Raw genomic sequence first — 15,180 nt, 5'->3', positions numbered from 1 at the left:
ACTAAAAACCAAAGTTAGTCTTGTTACCATAAATATGTACTAAGACCAGATGAACACAGGATCATCCTGAGCTCATAGCACACTGCAACTGACTCAATGTGTTTATCTATAATTGTGTCTAAGATCACATTTTATTATTAATCAATTCAGAAATCCAAGTAATTCCAAAGGGGTCACTTACTTTTTCTTGCAACTGTAGAAACAATGGGTACCTGCAGTGGGATGTACACAAACACAAGTAATGAAAAACTCATATTTGAGGAAATTTTGAGATTGAATGTTTTTCACCCAATTCTGACGTCACGCATGTTGTATCAAGTATCATTTTGACATTTTGTATCGCTAAATGTGTTAAAGCCCCAGTTGGAAATCCATGTGAATGCTGTTTGTCATCTGCTCCATGCCAGGACTTAATCTGGATCCCAAGTACTGTTAGCTGACATTGTCACCAGCTACCCCAAAATCTTATTTTATGTAGCATGTTTCATAGTTATTACTGTCACAAACCATTTTACAAAGCAACTTCCTTGGTTTTATATACAACCATTCATAGTGAAGAACGTTTTAAACTGTAGTTCAGATTCTTCTTAAAGAATGGCAAGGTTTCTGCTTCAGCTACATAGGTCAGTAGTTTGTTCCAGATTCTCACAACTCTTTGCATAAAGAAGTATTTTCAGGCTTCAACCCTAAATGCACTTCCACTTAATTTCCACTGGTGTTCTCCAATGTGTGATTCACCATTAATTTGAAAGGGTTTTGCTAGATCTACTTTATCAATGCCTTTGAGAATTTTTAAAACCTGGATTAGGTCTCCTCTGCTTGAGACTAAACAGGTTTAATTCGGAGTCTGTTGGAGCAGAACATGTCCTTAAGTCCTGGGATGCTCTTAGTTGCTTTCCTCTAAATGTCTTCAAAGGCTGCTATGTCTTTTTATGGTGCAGTGACCAGAACTGCACACACTATTTTAGATGTGGTCTCACTAAAGCATTATATAGTCTGACTATATCGACCCCTTGATTTATATTTTAACAGTTTTTAACATAACAATTTATTAACATTGTATCATATTAAAAATAGTGTAGTACAAACACTTAAATATTTTGCATTCTTTTTCAGCTGGAAGTACAAGCTCCACCAGGCACTCCAGTGGGATACGTCATTCAAAACTGGCACCCATACTTGCCTAAATTCACAATTCAGAATGAAAGGCGAGAACCTGTATTGAAAATGACAGGTCCATGTGTTTTATTTTGTTTTTCCGATATCGATTTTAAGGTGTGTTTACATTTGTTTTCTTGCTGACTTGTTTTACAGTATTCTTATCAACAGTATTCTTATTAATATCACTTTAGATTAGGTGTCCCTAATTACGCTGTACTTACCGTGTAATTACCTGTATAATTACAGGGTAACTAGATATTATTACATTGTATTTACTATGTACCACAATGTAATACTCTGGTTAAGCACTCTATTGTATTTATTATTCCACACATATTGTGGAATAAAAATTGCAACTGAGTACTTACTTATAGCATTACACAGTAAATACAAGGTAATAAACCCAAGTACCTAGTTACTCTGTAATTATACAGGTAAGTATATGGTAAGTACAGCATGATTAGGGACACCTGAATTAAAGTGATACCAAACTTTCTTCGTGCTTTTACAGTTTTTCGGGTAATTACTTTTAGTAAATGCGTTTCTGCTTTACAGAGGTAAGATTTCTAAATCGATTAATCTGTGGTATAGTTCTCTTTCCTCAATACTATCACTTTCATTCTGAAATACTCTTATTTTTTGTATTTGTCTGCACACAGATGATTTTTCTTTCACAATTTTCTCCTCCATTTTAACTTTAGTTTCCTTCCTCCTCACCCATCTTTCATTCTCTAAACTTATTCTAAAAGATTTATCTTTTTTTTTATCTTCTTGTTGCCTATGTTTCATTTTTGTCTTCTCTGTAGGCAAAAGCCATATGCTTGTGTTTTTGTAATTCTGCCAGTGTGTGCAAATCATGGTAGTTGACATTCACTGGTCCCAAGGACCCTGCTAAATGTAAGGCTTTAGGTATTGCTGGAACAACCTTTATGATACTGAGGGTAATTGTTGATATCTAATACCAGTGCTACAGATTTAAACTCATCATCGATAGCAGACTTGCCTGTTTTATCATAATTTAAGTAATATCACAATTGAATTATTGTCATGATGGCACAGTCTAGCACTGTTGGTGTGCAGCTCCACAGGTTTTGTTTAGAGTGAGCATATTTTCCCATTGTCTACATGGGATTTTCTTCTCAGTACCCTCATCCCCAAAAGATGTTTAGATTAGACTAACTGGCCACTCTTAATTGACTGTAGTGTGTATGAGCAGGTCTTTTCATGGAGTCACACTCTGTCTGGAGTTTTTCTTGCCTTACTCTCTTGCCAGTGGCACTGGAATGGATTAACCTGGTTGTAGAATTTTGTGTCACCCTATAAACAGACAAGTTAGGTTACTTATCAATATTCAATTGCCACATTAAACACCCCCCCTTCCCCCCCAAAAAATGTGAGTCTATGTTTGTGCATAAGTAAAAACCTGACACTGGAATGACATTTATGCTATGCTACAATAGGCCCTGAGAGGAGTTACGTAGGTTTGAAAGAGACTGGAGGAGTGGCTGACAGCATGTCAAGAAGGACGTTTTTACATTTTTATTATTTATGAATGTATGATGTGTATTCATGACAAACAAACCCTTTCCCACTGTGATTCACAACATTCTATGCATATCTTCCAATATGCACAGGTGACATCTCTTGATGAAACTACATTTGTTGGAAAAATCAAAAAGCAGTGGGGTGGATTTATAAAAGAGGCTTTCACTGATGTGGACAATTATGAAATACAGTTTCCAAAAGACCTGGATGTGAAAATAAAAGCTGTATTGATTGGTGCTTGTTTCTTAATTGTAAGTTCTCTTTACCAGTTTGTGTAAAATGATCATATGCTGTGCTTTTTGTTTTCAAATAAATTTCCCATTTGTGATTTATTTTATGGAGATTTGTCAAAATGTAATTTGAATTATTTGTAATAAATTTAACTTAGGTTGCCTTCAAATCTATAATATTCTGCTCCTGTCTTCTCATAATAGCGTGTATAAACCATATGACATAATTCATTTTATATTCTGTCCCTTTATGCAAATATTATGCTAATAGAGTTAGCTAGGAACTTTAAAGTACATCACTCTATCTATCTATCTATCTATCTATCTATCTATCTATCTATCTATCTATCTATCTATCTATCTATCTATCTATCTTATTTTTGTCATTTCTCATTTTGAGGGGACTGGATTAGTAAAGCTGTCTATGCCATCATCATGTAACAACTCAAGATAGTCTAGTTAGTTAACCACCAGGTAACACAGCCTACTTCCCACTTGATCATTTTAGATTACACAGAGCTAACTATCAAAGTACAGTGCCTATAAAAAGTATTGTTATACAATACTGAATTACAGTGCATTTAGTCTGGCTTTTTTAATTGACCAATCAAAGAACACAAGATAATGTCAAAGTTAAAATCAAATACAGTATCTGCAAAATAGTTTAAATTATTTACAAATATAAAACACAAAATAAATGATCACCTAAGTATTTATGCTCTTTAAGTCAGTATTAAGTAGATGCACCTTTGGCAGCCGTTGCAGCATTTTTGGGCATTGTATCAAGTCTACTTAGTCTGGTCAGCTGACCACCCGGCTACACTACCTACCACTCACTAAATGCTTTAAATTAGATACAGCTCACCATCAAAATAGCAGTTCACACATCTAGATAAACTTGTAACAGTAATAGTAAATAAAAAAGTAATAGTTCTTTGTTTTTCAGGATTTTATGTTCTTTGAAGAAAGACCTTACCGAGAAAGATAGTGAACAAAGAAAGTGCCATAGTTTCAAAAGTCATGGTAAGTGTCATAAGCTTAAACTGGTATAAAATCAAAAGTTTTCTTTGCTGTCTTTATAGTTTTATTTGAATGTTTATACATTAAAGTTTTCTGCATTGTTCCAAATTCATGTGACTTGCTATGGCTCTGGAGTTTTCTGTCCAGGGGCATTGCTAGCTGCAGCACATTTTGGGCCTTAGCCTTCCCCTAATAATGTCATTAGTCTGAAAATGTGTGCAGATCCCCAATGCATTTTACACAACCGAATAGCTTTGGGGGTTTGGGGGTGTTGTTTCCCCTGTGAAATTTTCACAGTCATCCATGCATCTCAGACCACAGAACAGGAGAATTCTAGGCACTTGCAGAGTTCAGCCCTAACATCATGGGATGGGATAGATGAAGGCCTCTTGAAAAGAAGCTGCTACACCCCTGAGATAAGAAGACTCATCCTAATGATGGCACTCTTACTGAGTGTATTTGGAAATAGATAATACAAGGTTCTACTGTACATTACCTTCTTATATTTTTTGTCAGCGTCACTGCATTTTGAAAAGTTTATTTATGTATATACAGTACAGGGTGGCCCATATTTATGTACTGTATGTGACATTTCACAGGCTGTAATATTTAAACTACTGCGCGAAAAGTATCGAAAATGGCATCACTGTGTAGCTTGAGAATGGGAGTAACGATGTGCTGGACCGGGCAACCCCTGCTGTGTTTGAATACAGAATGGCAGCGTTTATACTCTGCAACAAACAACTATGCAGTGGTGATGCAGAGAATGGCAGATGAGTTTGGAGGCAGTGACCCAAGTGTGCTAACCATCGCAAGAATAAACACAAAATTTAACATCAGCGGTACTATTTTGCAAGAAAAGGGAGCAGGTAGTGATGCCAACACAGCTGTTGTGACAAATGCCTTTCAAAGTTGGATTCTTTTTCAGGCTTGTATCGATCTGGATGCCACATTGGTGGACCACACCATGGAGAACAGGGGATAAAAAAACATTTAAGGTTCTTAATGTTCATGTTCCATTATGTTACTTGATAATACTATTGGTAGTTTCCTGACAATAAAGCCTTTTCAATCATATACATAAATATGGGCCACCCTGTAATTTAAAGAAGACCATCAGTAGTGATCAAACATGGTTGAGAAACTGTGATTCAATCAAAACAGAAAAAAAGAGTAAAATATTAACTGTTAAAATGTTTAGTCTGTTTATATTAATAATAGGCTTGAGAAAGTAAACACATACATTTTTTAGATTAATGTGCCCTGTTTTATGCGATAAAAAATATTGTCGCACCCAGGGCCAGCAACGTGGCAAAGCCCCTCTGGCAGGGCAGTATTTTCATGTTTTTTTTTTAACATTACAAAACAATATTACAAATAAGTGTGTATCTAAAGAATTACATGCACATCCAGTACCATATTTAGAAGGGGGAGTCAAGCTAAAGTAAGAAAATGGGACCTTTTTGTTCTGTTGGAATCCAGGCATTGAGAAGGGTGGAAACTACATTGAGAAATGGCATCATCAGTTGTGTTAAGGTTCATTCATTTTCTAATAAATTACATTTTCTAACTTTAACTTGACTCCCCCTCGTATATAGTACCTTTAAAAATTTTATGAAATAAAAGTTTTCATTTAAAGGTTTAAGATTTTGTATTATGCAGTTCACAATGATACACCACATGTCAATATATAGCACTGGTGTTCATTTTCTTAATTTATACTGATATATGTGCAGGGGAGTGGAAGGAAATGGGGTGGGGAGGTTATGGCAATTGTCCTGGTGCAATGCCAGAAAAAAGTTGCAGAAGTAAAAATAGCACATTCCCTTTTTTTTCTCATTTCATGTTTCAGTACAATAATTGAATCAATGTCATATAACATAAGTGCTAAATAAGTTATTGTTGGGAGGCACTAAAACAAAAATAAATCTCTAACTACATCTGTATTTAACTTGCCAGTCTACCAGCCAGCTTACAGTGCTGACTGTCGTAATAGAATAACAAAATTCGGTGAAATAGAAGTGTAATAATTATCCCTATCCATGATTCCAGTTGGGATGCAACATAACCAACCATTTGTGTGGTGGCACACTTTTTGTAACCCAAAACATCCCAATGCACACCTCAATTCTACCAACAAGATACGCATTAAGTCTATACATGTGTTAAACTGTCTGAAGAGGTGGGACAAGGTAAAAAAAGAGGCTCAGAAATTGGCATTCGCAGACACAGCACTTACTGAGCAGTTTGGGTATATTTTCTAGCTGCTTTGTTCCTTTTCCCGCTCATAAAGGCAGTCAACTCTGTGTCCCTCGGCTCTGCGATATTCTATGGCTAACATACACCCATGTAGATGGACCCCCAACAAGTCTCCTGGCTGCTAAAGTGCTCTCTAAGTGCTGTGTCTGTACAATGGCAGTCATACAGCTGCTATTTTGTCAGCTTCTCCATGTTGTCCTGTCCTCCTCAGATAGGTCTAAACCACCTGAGGAGCATGTCTCTTTCAGGGTAAGGACTCAGGCACTACACTGTTATTTCCATGGCACACCAGTTGAAAAACACTTGTGTAGAGTATAAATATCAAGTTGTTAATGGGAGAGTATTTGTGGAGTTTTAACACAAGTTTTAATGTAAGCCCATTTAAGAGATGCTTATTCTTTCAATTAAATCCGCCTTCAGCAGTGCATTCAAATTCAACACTCTTGTTAATCATTTAATTTTTACTTTGACATGTCTGTGTCTCATGTGGTATGCCAATTTGATAATTAATACATAGGCCTCATTTTCATATTGCCTTTTAGGAAGGCATTCAAATTCAGGTTGTATTTTCTGAAGTAGTATTTTGTTAAAAGTTCAGGTTTAAGGTCATTGTTTAAGTTTAAACTATGCCATTAATTATTTTTAAATTCCTTTATGTTGATTCTACATTAAATATGTGATTCAGTGTGTATTTACTTAATGATTTATGCATTAATTTTATAATTACATGTTTTAAAGTTAGATGTGATTAATCAAGATTAATTACATTTATGTGAATAACCAGTTAATTTCTTTAATCGATTCCCAGCTCTACACATAAGGTTAGTGTGGGAATTTACATGAAAAGTGAAACAGTCTTAAATATCTTTGCTGATAGATATAGAACAACACAGTTATTCTAATTAAGTCAAGGTTTAGTAAAAGGAAGCTGAGGACAATAATTCCTGAATTCAAATCTCAACAGTGTGTGACCTGCAATAAGTCATTTCAATTGCCTGCACTTAAACTATAAAAAGCTTTGTTGCTAAAGCTAATTTAAACCTCATTCAGGTGGTGCTTATTAAGAAAGGTATATTCTAAAAATAAGGATTTATTATTGCAGTACTACTAATTAACATACACAGTGTGGCCACTTTATTTGGTACAGTCACTCTGCCTAAAATGCAGTTTATCTTTGTTTTACCTTCAGAACAGATTCATTTTCTTGAGACATTTTAGGAGTGCAGCTAGGAATGCTAATTAGGCAATAGTGAATCTCTGCTCCAACTGACTTGGACACTTAACTTGCAAGAGACTGTTTTGAGATCTGAGAACTGGGGGAGCCATAGTGTCAGGCTGAATTTACTGTTTTGTCCCTGGAACCATTCTGGATTTTCCAGGCCTTGTGGCATAGAGCATTACTCTCCTCAATAAATAAAATCACAGATAAATATGCTACCCTCATGAAATGACGCCCACATTTAGCAGTGATGTTCAGACATCCAGAGACACAGAAATGTTGCTCAGATGTACTCAATGTTTCCTGTTTAAACAGTGTGCAAAATACCCTGTGGTAATTAGGGGTTCCATTATTTTCAACTGAACATTGCTCTAGCACTGTGAAATACACAATTAACTATACAGTAATTCCTCCTTGATCGTGGGGGTTGCGTTCCAGACCCCACTGCGATAGGTGAAAATCCGCTAAGTAGAAACCATATGTTTGTATGGTTATTTTTATATATTTTAAGCCCTTATAAACTGCACAGTTATACAGCATAAACCCTTTGTATTCTCTTACATATTCCAGACCCAGATTCAGATCCAGACCCAGATCCAGATTCATTGAAATTATGCATGTAAACACACTGTTTATATACAGTAAAACCTAAATATTATTTTAAAGATACCGAGTGTCTCTGATATCACATATGTTACAGCCATTACGATAGACAGGCCAACAGCAATAAATACGTACAATGCAAGAAAAATTGTATACAGTAAATGTGTGTACAGTGACACTAAACGCACGTACATGTGCTAAGTACTGTAAGTAGAAAATTAATTACGGTTACTCACCAACAATGACACGATGACTTGTCTGATAACGATGAGTTTAGTTTTACTGCACAACAAAGGAGAGCGTTACAGCCCTTCTAAAGAAGCCTCTTTAGGCGACTGTGTAGCACTGCCATTGTTCTTCTTCCGGCAGTCTTCAATCCAAATCCCTAAAGCAGATTCCATCCAGACTACTGCCTTATTACATCCACTTACAACTCATTTTGCACCCTGGTTAAAATGACACTGCGGCCGTAGATCTTATATTCCTTTCCAACTTTTTAAATAAAAAGAATCGTAGCCTCATTGATGCCATAATAGCGTCATACAGCGGTGTCGTTTTTCCCTTCCTTCAACATATCCAAAACGTTTACCTTTTTGGCAATCATTAACATCTTCCATTGGCGCTTGGGCACAGCCCCTGAAGCAGTAGCAGGAGCAGATCATTTTGGAGCCATAATGAAGGGCTTGACTATGCACAAAGATAAACACAAAAGAGCACAACTCTTTACACAGCGAAACACGTTGATGCTGAATGAGCGAGACGAGACTTCCTGGTTAACGCCGCAGAATCGAATTCAGCGATCCGTCGCTGAGCCATTCAGCACACAGGAACTTAACTGCGTGCTCTGATTGGTTAGCTTCTCAGCCATTCACCAATAGCGTCCCTTGTATGAAATCAACTGGGCAAACCAACTGAGGAAGCATGTACAGGAAGTAAAAAGACCCATTCATTGTCCGCAGAACCCGCAAAGCAGTGAAAAATTAGCATTATATATTTAGATATACTTACATATAAAATCCGCGATAGAGTGAAGCCGCGAAAGTCGAAGCGCGATATAGCAAGGGATTACTGTATACAGTATAATATTATCACTTCTGCATATCTTAAATAGACCAGTCACAAATGTGATGGTGCAGGTTGGCTCCACACTACCGGGTCCTTGCGGGAACCTCTCAAACTTGTTACTGGTGACAACATACCTGAGGGATGTGTCTGCCAAATGAGGACACTCACCCAAAGCAAGGATTAGGTGCATAACTAACTGCATCAGTACTCTTATTAAAAATCTACAACCAAAGTGTTCAAAACAGTGTAGTCTTCCATAAATAAGTAATCCATAAAAACAGCGTCACATGGAGGTTAAAAATCCTAATAAAAAAATCCACTAAAAGGAAGTTAAAATCCCTCAGACTGAAAACTGTCCTTTTAAAAATCTCCGATCCCTGTCATAAACAGTGAAACTTTTTTGAAAAGTTTAGGACATTTTCATCGTTCTGTTTGATTCTTACAAAAGACAAATCTAAATTTACAAGCAGAGAACAGATTTTTTGTTTCAGAGTGGAGGTAAGCTAAATTGAATTTATATGCTACCCTGTTACAGACCTTCACTGCAGGTAAAAATACATCACCTTAAGGGTAAATCAAGCTAAAATAGGAGGAAACACACTTCTGACCTTCTTCTGACTTCATATGTGAACATAATTCCTTACAAACCTAGTAATGTGCACTTAGTGTTTTATAACAGCATGTTTTGAAAATGTATTTTCCACTGACAACCACAACCCAGTATGCAACCACCACCATCCCCACTCCAAACTTCCAAATGCACTTTGTCTTTTAACCCATTCCATGTCAATCCCTGGTTTGTATTGATGACACCCATGATAAAGGATCACATACACTTTGGGTTTTCTCCAAATTCTTGTCTTCCCATCAACTTGAATTAGTAACATGCATTACACTGTTCATAGCACACCTTTCCATGTTTTGCTCAGAGGAGTATACTTTAGTTAAGCCTTTGGCTGCTATACATTGTCCTTGTCGAAATATGACAAGATCTGCATTCTGATATTCTGATTTCTTCAACATTGTTCAACTTAGTTGAAAGCTGACTGACTGTTGTTTTTTTGTTTGCAAAAGTCTGCAAGATGTTTGTTGGACTGTATCTATTACTCAGTACACCAATATGAGTGTAATGAATCAAAAAATTATAATGGTTACTCTTCCAGACACAAACATCCCAATGTTCTGGGTACTTGGCATCATGTCACATTTTCCCAGATCTGTAGTTTTCCTCATTCATTTTTTAAAAAATGTGTGCTGACAATCCATTGGAATAAACTGCATGGTTTTATATTCTGTTCTTATTGCATGTAATACTGTCAGAGAATAAGTAAGTGATTTACATTTGAAAGGCCAGTTGACTGGGCTGCAAAGCTTGTCGACATAGGGTCCAGCCATTGTGACGCTGCTCAGGATTAAGCTGTTTTAGAAAGTAGAATGGTATGGATTCAGTTTGTAATCCCTTGTATTAGTATCATTTTACATGTTTTGACATGATTATGGTGATATGTCGAGTAAGTATTATCACAAGAATGGACAGGAGACATAAAAAGGTTTGGGGCAGCCACCCATATATTATACCCTGGCTGCAAAAAGGGTTGGATTTTGTAGAGTTGTACCTGGTTCAAAGTCCAAAACTGAACTGATAACATGTGGCAAAGATGGCGGCTTTAAAGGTCTGGACAGGAAGTGACATCATCACAGGTGCTATAACCGGAAGTGACACTGTCTGGGCAGGAAGTGACATCATCACAGAATTCTGTGGGATTTCCTGTGAATGGTCTGCAGAGGATTGAGAGAAAAAATCAGTGCATCTCTCCACTCCCTGGTCAGATGTGGAATTATTACTATTTGAGCCCTTTAGCTGCCTCCCATGAGCATGTGTGTGACAGTATACAAATATAAAAACTGGAAAAAAAAATATGATCCATTTTAGAGAGCAGCTGATGTAGAATAGTGGAATATGAGACTAAAAACCTTTAAACGCTCTAAGGAAACTTTTAAGAAATTGGTTATATTTTTACAGAGCTATGTACTTGATTGTTTCTTGCCTATTATTTAATGTTGCATTCTGCACATACACTATCCATAATTACTGTGTATCACTTTTTAACTTATAACTGAGAGTGTGCTTAATAAGAATTGAATTGAACTCAACTGAAACACCTGTACCAGCACATTTGTTTTCCTGTATACATATACTGATTTAATTTTTCAAATTTCTGTTCTGTATTTTTTTTGTACTAAACACATCAACAATTAGTACGTCTTTAGTCGACTTTAGTGAATTAATATTTATAGAAGATTTAACCTTACTAGCAGTATATCTGACAAGCAGAATTTAGTGTGAAGTTACTGAAGTTTACTTATACATACAATAAGAAAAGCATCAAGGTTAATAGAAATAATAATCTTTTTTTTTTCAGAAAAACACAAGGATGTTATGGTAGATCAACTCAAGAAGTGAGCCTGCATGATGCCATTTTCTAGAGATCTGACTAATGAAGGTGGGACATCCAACAGGATTTCTATACAGTGAGAAAAATCCAAAGCGGTTGGAAGGAAGCATCAAGCAGTGCGTGCAGAGAAGGAACTGAAATGTTTATTTTTCCTTAACAAGATATCAAAAACATTTTTGCATAATATTATCATGATATAGAGCTATGAATGCATTAATACATGTTAACCCTTCAAATAAAAGAGTTATATGGTATTTGCCTTTGGGTCTTGCTGGGTTATTTTTCACCTTCTCTCCTGTGGGAGCCCTCTGAAAGTTTAAGTTTAAGCAATCTGTTTATTTTCAAATGACAAATGATGCTGTTTTCACTTCTAGCTTATTCAAAATTTAGGTGGTTGAATGGACAACTGCATTTTGGATATATCAGGAAAAACATATTTTTTCCCATTTATACTTTGAAAACATATTCAGAGATATTGAAAACATTTTAAAGTGTGTTCTTTATTTGAACTGACTGATATGTTATATCATTTATATCAACATAATTAATCAAAATGAGGTATTTTATTGCAGATTAAAATGTATCTTGGTTTATCTCTTTTTTTTAAGTTTGGATACTAAGAGTACCTAAAAACCACCACTAGGTGGTGGTGCAGTAAAAGAAATATAATTTGGCAACCGCCTCCAGTCTCAAGTGAAACAACTTGGACATTTTTTTTTTTTTTTTGACTGCACATATAAAGGGTTTTATAACAGGATTTGCATTAATGTACAATTATGGAATAATTCAAAACTAGAAAATGTCCAACATTTTAGCTTTGAATTTATATTGCAAAATGTATAGCACTCATAATGTGAAGTGGTTGTGTACACTATTAATGGCCTAATTGTAAAAGGCTGAGAAGGCAATAGATACTTATTTCAAGACATTGCTCAGCCATATATCAAAATATGTTGGACAATACACTATTCATTATATTTGCTAAAATACTCCTTAAAAACATCCATCTAAAAAGTGATCCAAAAAAGGATCCAAACAAGACTAAATATATGGCATTGCCTTGCTGTGGTAACAATCCTAGAAGATGCCTCAGGCCAGGTTTTACCCTGGGATATCATATACTTTTAACCATTTAGTTATACATCTCTTAAGAGTTTTTTTTTTTACCATGATGATTAAACTTGAATACTATAAATAGGAAATTACACATCTTGTGCACTAGAAGAAAGAAAAGAACATAGTGATAAACATTTTATGAAAATCATTAAAATGCAGGAAAACGTGGTAGAATTGGGGCTTGGTTTGTCTGAATAGAGGCACATACGTCTTTAGATAAATTAGTCAATTGATATCTTTTCTGTAAAGCCTGCTTGTCTACTAGATGGCAGTGTGGGTTCTACACATTATGCTTCTTGTCTGTGCTGGTTTCTTCCATGTATCTAGTGTTTTCAAAACAACTTCATTAGGGTTAGATAGATTGATAGAACTTTATTTGTCCCTGGGTGGAAATTTGGCTTGTAATAGTAGATCTGTAAATAAATAAATACATAAATAGAGAGAGCGGTTAGGAGCACATGCTGTTAGTGTGTTGCCGCATCCACCACATGACAAACCAACTCAGTATCCCAGATTTGGGCCTGAGTGATGCCATGCAACGGGTGCACTTCAGCACCACACTAGTTCAGTTGGAATGGAGCCAATGTGAGGTTTTTTATGGTGGCTGGAGTGCCAATTCTGCCACCAACCCCCAGGTTTTCCCTGCAGGTTGGAGGGCTACATGCAGGGTTGGATGCAGATTAATGTCATACCCAGGATGGAGTAATTGCAGGTTAAGGGCCTTGCTCAAGGGCTCAACGAAGTAGAGTCACTTTGGGCATTTACAGGATTGGGCATTGCCAGTGCAAATCCCTAGCCTCAGAGCCACCACTCCACCCCTGCATAAATAGACAGATAGATAAGTAAATATATATATATATACACACACACACACACACACTATGGTTTGAACACACACCGGAATGACTGAAAAGGAAGAGAATTTAAAAGAAGGAAAACTTCTGACTTAACTATCACAGATATTATGCAGATGTTTTTGCTGGTATAAAGGAGCCCCAGTAGAGTTTCTTGACATACTTTTGCTGAATAATTTGATGACTGAAAGTCCTCAGTATTGGTGTGTCAGAGAGAGGATGTGTAGCATTGTTCATAATGGAGCTCAGTTTTGTTTTAAGTATCGCCTTTGCTACTACCTCGAGGGGGTCCACAGTGCATCCTGTAACTGAGCCTACCCTATTAATTAGGTAGTTAATTCTGTTGGCCTCGCTTGAAGTGAAGTTACCTGCTCAGCACACCACAGCGTAGAAAATTATAGTGGCCGCCACAGAGTTGTAGAACATATGAAGGATATCACTTCCTACATTAACAGAACGCAGACTCCATCCATCCATCCATTATCCAACCCACTATATCCTAACTGCAGGGTCACGGGGGTCTGCTGGAGCCAATCCCAGGAAACAAACCCTGGGCAGGGCAACAGCCCACCGCAGAGGAACACAGACTCATCTGAGAAAAAAGAGCCTGCTCTACCCTTACTTAAATAGTTATTCTGTGTTCTGAGACCAGTCCAACCAATCACTGATGTAGATCACCAAGTACTTGTAGGAGAGGACCACCTCCCGCAAGTACCTGTAGCAGTCCACCACCACCACATCCAACCTCCCTGAATAGTGACCAGACATTGAGGCTGTCTGGTGCAACAAAAGTCAATAACCAGTTCCATGGTTTTGTTGGTGTTAAGATACAGACAGTTCTGCTTGCACCAAGACACAAATTTCAACACCTGACTCCTGTATCTTGTCTCATATCCATAAGCACAGAATCATCAGAGAACTTCTAAAAGTAACATGACCTGGTCTTATATTTATAGTCTGAGGTGTATGGAATAAAGAGAAAAGGAGGCAGGACTGTTCCTTGTGGTGCTCCAGTGTTGGTCATATCTTTATCAGAAACACAGCCCTTGAGTCTCACAAACTGCGGTCTGCCCATTTTGGTGTTTCTTAGTGGGCTCTGTGATTAACTGGTGTCCAGTCCAGGGTTGATTCCTGCCTTGTCTCCAATGCTTCCCTTATAGGCTCCCAGCTCCAGGGATCCAGACTGGATTACTCAAATATGAGAACTTTATTTTATGCTTGTCTCCTTATGTACTATGCTATAACAATGCAGACTGCCTTTCAAAGATGGAAATTTAATTTAAACTGCTATTAAAACATAATAAATACAAAAAGTTTGTTCTTATAAAAGTTGCCCACAATCCCCTGGTTTTAGAAGCTATAAATCTGGTTCAAAATCTGGATAAAACAAGAAAAATGATTGCATTTTAAATAAGAGGATTGAGCAAACTGCATGTTTTGGCCCTTATTAGTTTACTTCATCTGTAGAAAAGTCGCTTTAGATCTTTAATTGTACTTATAAAAATTCAAAGGATGTCGGTCCAGAACCAGTGCTACACAGTTAAAACTTTTCAAAGAACACAGTGTGATAATAAACCTCATTAACATTATAACAATCCTGCAGTGGTAACCATAACAACCATATTTTCCTTCTTTCAAGTGAGCCCCTCCCA

General features: G+C 36.6%; 1 protein-coding gene across 1 annotated transcript in view; it reads left to right on the top strand.

The window, feature by feature from the left end:
• The window catches only part of LOC120537055 (phospholipid scramblase 1-like), a gene marked incomplete at its 5' end in the record, with an annotated part of 35,819 nt that extends 24,136 nt beyond the window's left edge, over positions 1-11,683 (top strand). The window contains 4 exons of the mRNA XM_039765715.1: positions 1,117-1,275; positions 2,796-2,957; positions 3,883-3,959; positions 11,526-11,683. Of these exons, the coding sequence (XP_039621649.1) occupies positions 1,117-1,275; positions 2,796-2,957; positions 3,883-3,924 (363 nt within the window). The remainder of the gene's footprint in view (positions 1-1,116; positions 1,276-2,795; positions 2,958-3,882; positions 3,960-11,525) is intronic.
• Positions 11,684-15,180: the final 3,497 nt, after the last annotated feature.

Source organism: Polypterus senegalus, chromosome 1 (genome assembly GCF_016835505.1).
Source record: "Polypterus senegalus isolate Bchr_013 chromosome 1, ASM1683550v1, whole genome shotgun sequence".
Lineage (NCBI taxonomy): Eukaryota > Metazoa > Chordata > Cladistia > Polypteriformes > Polypteridae > Polypterus > Polypterus senegalus.
The sequence above is the reverse complement of the archived record's forward strand: the minus strand, read 5'-3'. Positions and strand labels throughout refer to the sequence as shown.